This window comes from Orbicella faveolata, unplaced genomic scaffold (assembly GCF_042242905.1).
Source record: "Orbicella faveolata isolate gen_17 unplaced genomic scaffold, um_ofav_v1 contig_34, whole genome shotgun sequence".
Taxonomy (NCBI): Eukaryota; Metazoa; Cnidaria; class Anthozoa; order Scleractinia; family Merulinidae; genus Orbicella; species Orbicella faveolata.
In genome coordinates, this window is record NW_028301563.1 from 1,710,001 (window position 1) to 1,722,500 (window position 12,500).

The 12,500-nt window shown below is 38.9% G+C and overlaps 1 protein-coding gene and 1 pseudogene across 3 annotated transcripts in view; one reads left to right on the forward strand and one right to left on the reverse strand.

The window, feature by feature from the left end:
* Positions 1-1,348, reverse strand: part of LOC110059830 (uncharacterized) — a 1,979-nt gene extending 631 nt beyond the window's left edge. Inside the window, exons 1-2 of one of the 2 annotated variants that reach the window (XM_089272094.1) lie at positions 860-1,348; positions 1-7 (exon numbers count right to left, since the gene is read on the reverse strand). The exon at positions 1-7 is cut by the window's left edge and continues 631 nt beyond it. In XM_089272094.1, the coding sequence (XP_089128220.1) occupies positions 1-7; positions 860-1,062 (210 nt within the window). In that variant the 5' untranslated portion in view covers positions 1,063-1,348. The other variant, XM_089272095.1, reaches the window with a different exon arrangement.
* A 5,460-nt stretch (positions 1,349-6,808) lies between these two features.
* The window catches only part of LOC149104264 (uncharacterized), a 5,718-nt pseudogene continuing 26 nt past the window's right edge, over positions 6,809-12,500 (forward strand). Inside the window, exons 1-5 of the transcript XR_016201633.1 lie at positions 6,809-7,007; positions 9,258-9,326; positions 10,605-10,829; positions 11,427-11,717; positions 12,396-12,500. The exon at positions 12,396-12,500 is cut by the window's right edge and continues 26 nt beyond it. The product of XR_016201633.1 is annotated as an uncharacterized LOC149104264 (transcript). The remainder of the gene's footprint in view (positions 7,008-9,257; positions 9,327-10,604; positions 10,830-11,426; positions 11,718-12,395) is intronic.

Sequence of the window (12,500 nt, forward strand, 5' to 3'; positions counted from 1 at the left end):
TGTACACCTAAAGTAAATAAGCTTTGTTTGACTTGGATTTATTGCACAGTAAAAACATAAGAACCTATCCCAAACTTTTCAGGATAGCTTAGAAGGTTCTTTATCATTTAATGTCTGAGAATCCGGCCTAGTTAGGTATGCAACAGGTTCTGTCAGTAATATTTCCTTTATAGATTAAAAGGGGGCTGCAAACCTATCCTTTTGAAGAATAGCAGAATCTAGTCTGAAATTATAATATTTGCGTCAGTCTTACGAGGTCTTACATGCGTTTTTTCTCTGATTTCTAAACAAGAAGCAGATCCACTTGCAAGCTCAGACACTGCTCAGTTTGTCAGCACTAGAACAAACCCAACATATAGGTTACTAATAATAACTAAATTAAAAGTTATTTGTTTTGTTTCATAGGTAACGATGGCAATCGTTACTTTTCTAAAAAAAAAGTAGGTTAGCTTAAAAATTATGTTTCATAATCTTGTTACGGTTCTACAAAAAATGGAGTATATTGTGTTGTTGATAGTAATAGGGATTCAATATTACAGAGTTTCGGTACAATCGACTTCACTCCAGGAGGGTGATTTTAAACTGGTTTAGTAAGGTCTAAAATATAGCATAGCAGTGGATATTGCCTCTCTAAATGCTTGTGATATCACAATAGCTATGAATAAAACGAACAAAAACATGCAACAACGATTTTATTTTTATTCCTTTTTTACTGTGTTTGTTTACAATTCTCGAGCGCGTGAGCGTTTGATCTTCACAGCATCTCCAAAACATCAAACGCCATTTAATTCATGGTGTGCCACGACGGATCGGTTAACTTGTATTGTTTAAGTTAGAAAATATATCCAGAAACTCTTACCAGTCTGAATTTCTGGTACGAGCATTTTCGTCGTCGTGTTGATGCTCCTCTTCTAATTCTCCTTCTTCTTCTTCCACACCTTCTTCGCTGGAAGAGAACTCTGGTTCGAACTGGTACGGCCGAATCACATTTTGAGGGATATTTTCATCGTCAAAAGAAAGACTTGATTGAGATGAATGCGAAGAGGTTTCGTCGTCAGACATTTCGAAGCGGCTGAAACTAAACTAGCTCAATATACTCAGTTCGGCTCGCTAAACTCCATGCAAAACAAAAGCGAAGCGATGTGGCATCACGATCTGACGTCACATCTTAATCCGCTGGCCGTTTAAGCTCCCGCGATGAAAAGGGAACATGGCGGATGCAATCCGAAGCTTTGGATCGATTTTTTTTATAAAATCATTCATCGTCGATATATATTATCGCTGTCAAATTGATCCATCCTATGTTAACATCAATACAAAAAATAGTTAAAATTAGCCTTGAGTTCCCCTTTAACTCTTACAAGCTTGAAAATTATGACTAAATCCACATGAACAATGTAAGCAATCTACGCAAATTTGTCGTTCACTCATTGCAACTGAATGATGGCTACCAAGAAAACAAAAACATCAAATCAGTACAGAAGTTCTTTTCTAACTTAAAGAAACTACCTTCAAGTACTTAACAACACTTTTAAAGTACTTAACTACATCATCGTTTCATATTGCAGTGCTTCATCGTAGGACGGAGGCGTGTCAACCTGCAAAGTTTGGGAACCTGAGGCAACAGCTCGCCGCTGATGAAGCGTCAGGAATCACGACTATTTGGGGTTGGTCTTGATGATCCTGTGCTCGTGGAGTGACAGTTTGGAATTCAACGATGCCATCGTCTGCTTGTATTGGCACAGAGGCATAGGGCGGAGGCATGTCAACCTGCACAGTTTGGTAACTTGAAACAACGGCTTCATATGGAGGAGGTGGACTATACAGCGCTGAAGAATCAGGAAGTTGGACTATTTGGGGTTGGTCTTCATGATCCTGTGCTCCTGGAGTTACAGTTTGGAATTCAACGATCCCACCGCCTGCTTGTATTGGAACGGAGGCAGCGTAGTGAGGCATGTGAACCTGCACAGTTTGGAAACCGACGGAGGAGGTGGTGTAGCATGATCCGACGAAACATCTATTTGGAAGTGGTTGTCATTTGCCCCTGGAGTGAGAGTTTGGATTTCAACGGTGCCTCCCTCTGCTTGTACTGGAGCATTGGCGTCGGACCGAGGCACGTGAACCTGGACAACTGGGAGACCTGAGGCATCGGCTTTAGACGGAGGAGGTAGATCATGCACCGCTTTAGAGTCAATGGCTGGACTGTTTGGGATTGTTTGTCCTTTGCGCCTGGAGCGACAGTTTGGACTTCAACCGTGCCTCCCTCTGATTGTATTGAAACGGAGGCGTCGAGCCTGCACATTTTGGTTACCTGAGGGCGGAAACGGTGGATATCCACCGCTTTAGAATCAGGATGCGGGAGCGTTTGGAGTTGTTCGTCCTCTGTCCTGGTGTGCTAGTTTGGATCGCAACGGTGCCTCCGCCTCTTCGTATTGGAACGGCCACATGAGCACCTCTAGCCGATATAGCTATAGACATCCTAAACCATACGGCAAACAGCATTAGGAGAGTTAAACCAGACAAAGGTATCTTAGGAAATTTACTCAGTTTGGGCAGAAAGCCGAGGAGTCCTGTTGGATTTTAATTGACAGTACGCCTAAGAGCGGTCCGGTCGAGTCTCGGGACAGAAAAAAAAAAACTAACCTTTTTATTTTGAAGAACTAAAGGACTTGGTGAGTATATAATATGACCGGGTTGTTTTGTCGTAAATTACTCGTTTTTGTTTATTGCCTCACGCCAAAATGACTTCAGCCATCCGAGGGAGATTTAAGGCCGATTGAGGAGTCGAATTTTGGGGTCGCACTGCTTTAACACAAGTACGTATTGTTCCATATTGACGAGACAACAGTATTCAGGTACATTTCAACTGCTTTGCACCAATATTCCGTAAAGGTTGGATAAAAATTACGTGAAGCACGGAAAATCAAAGACACTCTAACGCTTCGCTGGTTGGAAGTAATCCAAAAAATAATTAAATGCAAGAATCGAAATCTGAAAAGCGGTACCTAAACTAAGGTCAAAATGACACTTGCAGCAAAGATCTGACCTTGCCCGCACAGATTCTGAAGTCAAAGCAGCGGGTATCATTCTGTGTTGGACGCGAGAGGAGTTTTCTTAGAGCTAGCTTATGTAGTAGGACAATGTTTGAACCAGAAGTGAAAGGTCACAGCTCGTGTTGATGGTGGTCTATCGCAAATAGTCGATTAAGAATGGTGTTTTAGCAGTTAAAAAGTCCCTTTAGTGTTAGAAATGATTCATTTTAACCCTAAATACTCTTTATGATAGGTTACATATTAATGTAACAAAACATTTGAACCTATCGCTTTGGCAGTCTTTCGCTACAAAAAATTGTTTACGAGCCATCGATTGACCGGGCTCGTCGATGCTTTGATTGGCCACCGAACACTATCCAAGAAATATGCGTGTATGAACGCATTCTAATTGGCTACGAAAACTATCCGAGGAGTAAGGATACATGGACGGGCTACGAAAACTATCCGAAGACTAGGGTTACAGACATCACTTTCTAGGACGATGACATTGGTGGCTCTTCGAGGCTGGTACCCACAAAAAGCAAGTAATTTAACAAAACAACCCAGTTTTATTACATGCTCACCAAGTCCTTTCGTTCCACCGAAAAAAAAAAAAAAAGCTAAAGAAAAGCGACCGGATCGCTCTTAGGCGGCCGCAACTTAGTATATCGGTTAACTATTAATTATCAAGCGATCTTAGATAGCTTGCACACTGGCACAATATTCCTTTCTAGACCAACTTGTGAACAGGATCTGACCGCGGTTGAAAAGGTCGAGAAGAACGGACGACTTTCCTTGCGTGCATACGCCGCGTTAAGTCATTTTTTTTTAGGGGGAGGGGGGAGGGGGGTTACTTTATCTCCTTTCATTTCATTTCATTTCATTTTATTTTATTTTATTATTTTGTTTTGAATGGCGTAGCTCGCTCTTCTTTCATATTAAAGAAGGGCAAAGCCCGAAACATCTAGTATACGCTACAATTTGACACTTTCAAGAAAGCTTTCAGCATTATATCAAGCTACTCGATCCGGCTGCAGCAGTTTCTGCAAGCTCGTGTAAATAATATAAGCATACGACATTCATGAGAAGCAGGCATTTCTTTTACTATAATAATTTACTTTAATTGATATTATTATGTTCGGGCTGTCAGTTTTCTTCTAATACATTGTATCAAGAGAATGTGATCATAATCTCTTGGTTGTATTTATTGTAATTAGGATATTTAGGATGTAATTAGAGTATAGAGATGTGATTTATTGATGTGCTATGATAGATTTTTGTAAATAAGGCTCGATATTTTTTTTACCGTGTATAAAAAGTTATCTATCTGTTTAGTCTACAATGTTAACTACTTATTAACCGAGAGTGAGGTCTTTACGGGAAAATTTTAAACCAAGACCTTGCTCAGTCAATACGGCAAGGCCTACGTTTGAGATTTTCCCGTAAAGGCCGAACGTTTGAGGTTAATAAGTAGTTGATTATATGCCTGCTTGGCTTTTGCAGGCCCGTAATCTGCTCGTGGACATTACGGAAGAATAATGCCCTGTTATTAGCCAATCAGAACGCGCATTATATCGGTTACAAACACTATGTTTACAAACACAATGGTTACAAACTCAAGTTATATAAAATTAACCATTAATGCCTCTTAGTGGCTGAAAGGAGCTCATGGCCTTCTGCCTTAACATAGTACTAAGAAATCAGTGTGTTATCGATTTCTCTTAAAAGGCTCACCTGTTGTGGTGGACTGCTGTCGCGAAAGCAGATGTTATAGATCACCCATATGCCTACCACAAGCTTGAGAACGTATTTAATCATACCAATTGCATAGACCACACTGAATCGGTAGCACACGATGATCACAAACGACAATGTTGCAGCAAACACAGCAGATGCAAATGATGGGGAACAAAATAAGAACATGTGGCCGTTAAATAAGAAAAAATACGTTATCAGTTGAGCTCTACTCTTCCAATTGCACAAAGCGACAATATGATTTGCTAAATACGAGAATATGAGAATATTAAAGTTGAAAAAGACATGCCAAGATTGGCAAGACCGAAGGATGGTCAAGTTTGAGGCGTATGATTTTAGAGTAAAATGTTATACTTTGTACCACTTGTGACGTCATCAGTTTAGGCATCAATAGATATTCTTGATAAGCAGATAATGGAGCTAGGATAGATCTATCCGCACAACTGTTTGCTTTGGATATCAACCGCAATCTGACGTAGCTAATCAAAAAAACAGTGACTTTAAACATAATCAACACCGAACCTTTTAGGGCTTTTAGAAAGGATATTGCCTGATTTCAAGCCGAAAAGGACTAAGTACGAGTCCGTAAATTAAGAGATAACCAACTATTGATCCACATAGTCAGAAAGAACACACCAAAATTCACAAAATCCCCAAGTTTGGTGTTAATCAGACTAGTTTTGACTAAGATACAGTCATTTAAAAACATCAAAATTAACAAAGAAATGTTTCGTCATCCGGCGTCATACATTTCTTTGTCAATTTTGACGTTTTCAAATGGCTGCATCTTGCTTACTATTGTGTCTTTTAACGCCAAACTTGGGTATTTTGTAAAGCTCTGTCTGCACTTTATGACTATAGGGATCAATAGTTGATAATCCCATAATTTACAGACTCGTACCTAGTCCTTTTCGGTTTGCAATCAGGCAATGAAGAGCAAAAACTAGCGAAAGTAAAAGCGGCGAGAAAAAGGAAAGGAAAAGGACAAGAAAAACTCGGATCAGGTCAGCAAAAAAAGTTTTGGCTTTTGCGCATGCTCCAAAGTAAAACATTGTACAATTTGGTACCTAATCTTCAGGGAAATCTTGCTCCTCTGTAAGAAATTGTTTTTTCAGCAAGGTTAAGACCAATCCTGGGTCGTGGCAGCCAAAAAACGAGTTAATGGTAAAAAACAGCATTTTTTGAGAAAATTTGCTAGTTGAAGAATACAGAACTTGTTACTAGTATATCCTAACGCAAGAAATTGTCCCATCTATATTATGACCAACATGACAGGTCGTTTTAGGTCGTTTTTATAACCCTCGGTTTCAAAACGTGAACTGATTGGTTTTGGATCTTGTGGTGCTTCGTGCACGATTTTGGAGCTCTTGGTTTTCGAAATTAAAGGCTTTGTTTACGAATTGGGTTCGACGTCACTGTCAGCGTTTTCGGCAGGCTCCGGGCTTCCACCCGTAGCTGGCGTGACAAACGGTGTGAATTGTGGAGACAAAGCAAAATATACTGACGGAGCAAGCACGAGAAAATACTTCTTTTTTCCAGATATAAACAATAAATTAATGTAAGACCTCGATCGTTCACACTTCCCCGGAGCAAAAAATAGAAGTTTAGAAACGCAGCATTTTTTCTGCAGTCAGGTCCACCGTTAGTCTCCTCAGCAAGCGTTGCGTGACATCCCAAAAAACGGCTGCGGAGGAGACTAGCCCACCGTCCGCCTACTCCGTCACGAGAACAGAGCTTTTCGAAACGCTCTTCAAACGGAGGAATTTGAAAACACTGGCTTTGCGGAAAAAAACATTTTAGAAACAAAGCTGATGATGTCATGATAATCATGTGGAGGTCTTCCTCAAACGTAAATCCAAAATGATCGGTGATTGTTGCATGTTGCGTTTTCAAATTTCTCCGGCGTAGTGTGACGTGTGGACGGGGCCTTAGTAATTAGATAACTTGCTAAGGTCAAAAGCACCAGGCCGGAACTTGTGTCTGTTTCTATTACGCCAACTGTCATATAGTTGATGACGTTTTCTCTTCACTGCAGTATTGATTTACGTTTTCAAACATGGCGGAAAATTCAGCCAATATGTCGCCAAAATGGCGAGGATTCTTGCCATCGTGCACATCATTATGGGAACTTTACTCATCGGCAGTTTTGTTATCGCTGAACTTGAAGAGAAACACTTATCGACAGGCTATGGATTCTTCGGAATTTGGACGGGTGTTTGGGTAAGTTGTGCTTGTGTCTATTTCCATGCCCTGCATTCGATCTTTGATTCGAAAAGAATGTTGATGTTTAAGCTGAAAAAAGGTAGATTGTCAATTTGACGCGAGTTAACTATTGAATCTTGATGTATTGGCATGGTTAATTCTGCTTTGAGACAAATTTCGATCTCCTTGACGAGACTGTTCGGAGAAAAGGGCTCAAAACAGACGCCTCGAGTAAATACGTCGTGAGATATTGCATACAAATACTAACTGTTGTACGTAAACTGAGATCGAAAAATGTCCTAGTTGACGTCGTGTTCATCATCAAGCAATCGACCCTTTCGATTGGTCCGACCAATGTTATTCACAGACTTGAAAAACTCTGTCTTTAAACTCTTTTTAAAACTGTAAAGAATCTCCACATGTCGCAAATGTAATTGTTATGAAGCTGAAGAATCCTCAAGGACGGAAACGAAAGGGTACTTACCCTTCTTCCGTGTTTGATATCACAAAATAATGAACTTATCATCAATATCGCTAAAATCGACCAGTTACTCCACTAGATCTTTTACCACATTCCTTTAATTTCAATTTAACCTTCTGTTATAAAACCCTCCAAAATGTCGCTCAATCGAGCGAGCTCATAACTCAGCAAAATTTTGGTTATTTCTCTGGATATATTTTGATTAGATGCATGCAAATTTGTGGTGTTTAGTTCTGTTCATTCTTGCGTGTAATATCAGTCTAGTTTCCAAGTCTACCTTACATACATACATTTTATTTTTGTTTTCAAATTAAAATTACAATTATAACATGCCAGCGCATATACCTGATCTAATCTAGTCGGGTCATGTTTTCACGAATTATTAATATACAACTAGGTACAACTAAATACAACCGAAGGCAAAAAGAGAACTAAAGAGACTAAAATTGACAACAATGATTAGAGACAACTATTAAACTAACGGTATTACAAGTAATAATTAACAACAGTTACGACGAGAGACTACAGATACACTAAAGCGAAATTATTAAATATTGACGAAGATATACTAAGAGGAAAGAAAATAAACTGCATGCCTTCTTTTGGAAAGAACATTATATTTTATCTTTGACCTCCTAAGTCTTCAATTACGATATTTAATATACTTCGTTCGGTAAGATAAGTGGCAGCTTAGTTGCCCTTAAAACGCTAAGAATTCTTAGCCATGGAAATATCATCGGGGCAATAGCTATCCATCATAAATAGACAAAATCAGAAATATAGAAAACGAAAGTTTAAGAGAAAATTATTAGTTAAATATCTGCAGCTTTAGAAACCAATGGACTCCTTCTATTCTTCTTTAAAGATTAAAAGATAGCTAAATTTTCTAGTTACCAAATTCACTTGAAAACTTCTTGAACACACACTTTCACATTTACCACTTGAGCTGTACTACGGGTTCTCGAAACCATGCTTGAATAAATTGTAAGAAATATTCAACACAATATAAATTCAGTACGTTCTCAGATTTACTTACTACTTACTTACTTAAGTGAGTATTGTGCTGTAATATCACTATTTTCCTTCCTTTATATTGTGTTTGTAAATGAACAAAAAAAGATGACACGTAAGGCCTCAAATGCATTTTGGAGAATTATAAGAGGCCCTAAATTGGAAACCTTTTTATGAAGAAAATACTGAAATGGTAATAATACAAAAATGCCAGTGGTGAGCACAGTGTTCTAAAGATCTCATGATTGTGGCAGGGACTCTCCTTGAAAAGCACAGAAGGGTTCCTGTTTCTGCTCCACAGTATAATAGTGATATCAATGGAAACAACGTCTTCAGAAGTAAATAATTCAAGTTCGATTGAAATTATTAAATTCAAAATTTAAAGAAGTTGTTTGGATACAAACACTGTAATACGGTAAATATGCATGGAGCACAAAATCACGTCAATTTCTTGGAAAACTATTTAGAAGGTTCAACTTTCAACTTTAACTTTCAAACTTATTGCATCCATCACTTTTACATTCAATATATTATAAATATTCTTACAAACAGTCTTAAAATCGAAAAGTAATGAGGAGTCTATAGAAAAGTAGAATTGCTTGAGAACCCCTGCAATGGTCATTACTTAACTTAAGGTTAAATGCTTGCCTTACAATCAATCAAAGACAACAGTAATGCATGATAGATACATAAATGTAGAGGCAATGAAGAGGAATTTGCCACTACTGTCTACAGTTTGCCTTGTTAATATAAAAGCAATTTGTGTTCTATTTCAGATGTGCGTTACAGGAGGTTTGGGTATACTTGGGACTCGCAAAGACCGAAGTACTTCCCGCAATGTCTTTGTAAGTTGACAGCATGTTGTTCGTCCGAAAGGACGTCGTTTGGTTGCATAGAAAAGAAAAAAAAAGAAAAACGAACCCATCTATCTTGACCGAAGAGGTTAAGTAATGAAAGATTTATTATATGGAAAAAGAACGCTATTTTCTTGCGGGACACAGCGGGTAATCCCGAGCGGGTAAGATAGCGCCACCTTGCTCGCTCGGGTACACAATAGACCCTTTTCATAAATGGCTGCCAATTTAAAATTCTTTTGTATGTATTTAAATTAGCCTAACAAAGCTCGTTTGGGAGTAAAAATTATTTTGAATTATCAACTCAAGAACGATGTTAGTCAGGATAATTTTAATACTTACAAAAGAATTTGTAATTGGCAACCATTTATGAAAAGGGTCTATCACAGCACAAGATTCGGTTTATCTTGCCCGCTCACGGAGCTAGCCATACAATATAACGAAACAGTGCAAGGTACTGTAAAGCACCCAAGACTGCTTAATAAGTTTCATTTGGATCACACCATACTGTTTCAACCTAGAAAAAAAAAGGTACAAAGCTGTGAATTCCACACTGCTGCTAAATGGAATCTTTATGTTTCTCGTCTACACACTCAGTAGTTAGAACATGCTTTTTATAGAAAACTAGAAATCTCACAAGCGGGTTAAGCAAATTCTGGGGTTTACTCAGCCATTGAGTATTGCCCGCTATGTCTCGCAAGGGAATTTTGCCAGATAAAGGGCATCCAAATTGGCCATCGTGTTGATCTTGCCACGCTCTTCCTATTATTATGGCTCACAACAAACACACAAAAAAATTTCATAAGTGAACAGCAGGTCAAGCGAACTCAAGTTTTAAAGGCCATAAGTTGTACACTCGATTTTAAGACACTTTTTTGAATGAATGATAATCCGAGAATGTCAGACAACAATTAGCAAAACGAGAAGTTATAGGTAGTTCTCACATGAAAATACGGTGTTAATAACAATAATGAAGAGTCGAAACAAAAAGTAATACTGACGAGAAAAGGCAACGTTCTGAGCTGAATTTTAGTCCGTTGTTGAAGGAAGGAGTCAGATGATTGATGTGATATGCCTCTTTTTAGGAAAGAAGATTCCAATTGCTGTTGCAGTCTAATACTCTAACTTCTAGTTTTGCCAGTTGCTGTCTGAATTTAGACCCAATGAACATTCTCGAATTATCATTCATTTTCTATGTACTAAAACTATTACCTGGCCTGGTACTGGCGTTAAGACACTTAGCTGGTCATATCTTATCTTTTCCTCAAGGCTGGTGTGTTTATGGGGTTCTCCATCACCTCAGCCGTGTTTGGTGGAATAATCATCATTTTCGACAGCTTAGCAATTGCTGATTACGAATTTGACAGACCAAAGGGTCTGAGTGTCATCATTTTGATCCTTGGGATTGCGGAGGCTGCCATTGGTATCTGGGCTGCCGTGTGCCTCTGTATAATGAAACCTTGCACATGTTACTATGGCAATACACCACAACAGGTGAGTTATGCGGGAGTGATCTATTGATAATTCAATTATGCAACTTTAGAAGATCTGCTGTCTTGTAAATAAAGAACTGAATTGAATTGAATTTTCTTCATGTAACGGAAAATCATTTAAAATAATCAAACAAACAAACAACAAACAAAAGATCAATCAAAAGTATGAATCAACATGCCAAACTTCAAATATTTCAATCTTGTTAAGTGCGCTGAGGCTATAGAAAGAGCGGTAGATCGCAAATGTTTGTGATGTCAAATTGAAAAAGTCTGTGAAAAAACTTATTATAATTTTGCGCTTTCTTCAAAAATTCACATGATATTTTTATCTTCACGTACTAAGAGCATTTCAGTGACATCATGGGACCGCTTTTACCGCAAATGCCACAAAACCGCCATGATAACGTCCTTTTAACCCAGACTCGGATGTGCAAACCACAGCGGTACGAGGAGGAGAAGGGGAAGGGGGATGGAGCCCTTTTCATTAAAGGTCCAAGAGACCCTTGCTTTCACCGAAGGTATCATTATATTAACAAGGAACATGGTTCTTTTGTCGTTTTATCAATATCAGTTTTCATGCCTTTCTTTTTTTCTTCAGTGTGAAGTGATGTATTCCCCCAATAGCGGTTCTGTCATGAACCAATACCCTAGTGGTGTTTCTCTGGCCGTTCCGATGCAAGCAGGCAGTGGCATGATTCCAATCAAAACAGTCACACCAGGGCCTCAGGGAGACCAACCACAAATGGCCGTGGTACCCGTTTCCGGAATGGTGGGTAACCAACCTCAGTTTGCTCAAGTTGCTACATCTGGAGCCATGGCCACAGCTTACCAACGTCAGGAGCCACCCACATATAGACACGGAGGTTATACTAAGTTGGAAAACGACGAGGTATGAGTAGTATCCCAAACTTTTCTCATCTGATACCCAAGGCAAGATTTAACTGCAGGCCAGGGCAAAGTCAGTCGTAACGGGCATTTTGACAGTCGGAAAAATAAAGCAGAGTGAAAACCTCTCTATACAAAACGTCCTATCCCCGTTTGAAGATGCCACTCAATTCTGGTAGTTCATTTCGCAGCTGATTATCAGCAACGTAATTACGCTCGAGTAATGCTCGTTTCAAATAGATAGCGAGGAAAAAAAAAAAACAGAATTCGCGCGTTTATTTTATTTTATTTTATTTTATTTTATTTTTTTCACCCGCCGCGATCGACAAAGTTAGCGAAATAGGGACTACTCGTAATCTACAACGTAGACTTACGGAAAATTCCTTCGTCTTGTTTATTTATTACCCGACTCACCTCTCGCGACTTTGTCGCTTGCTCAGCCGCTTCGCAGTCTAAAAAATCGACGCTCGCCTCCCTCGCTTAGCTATTCTATCTTGAAACTCATGAGGTTGACTTTTCGCAATTCTGTGTACAAAGTAACATCATTTTAAATCGATTAGTTAATTCAATTTTGTTCAAAAATTTTTGGCTCTCATTTCCATTGCTTCACCTCTTCGAATTTACCAACGTATTCTGTAAATATTCACACAAACTCAACCTCCTTTTTTTTTTTATTTTTTAGTTTCCAGTGAATACTTGAGATGTGCGACAGAAGTTCGGTGGTAGCCTGGTAAACACCATAACCACCAGTTCTACGTCTCTCACGGAAGACAAAAAAATGTTTACA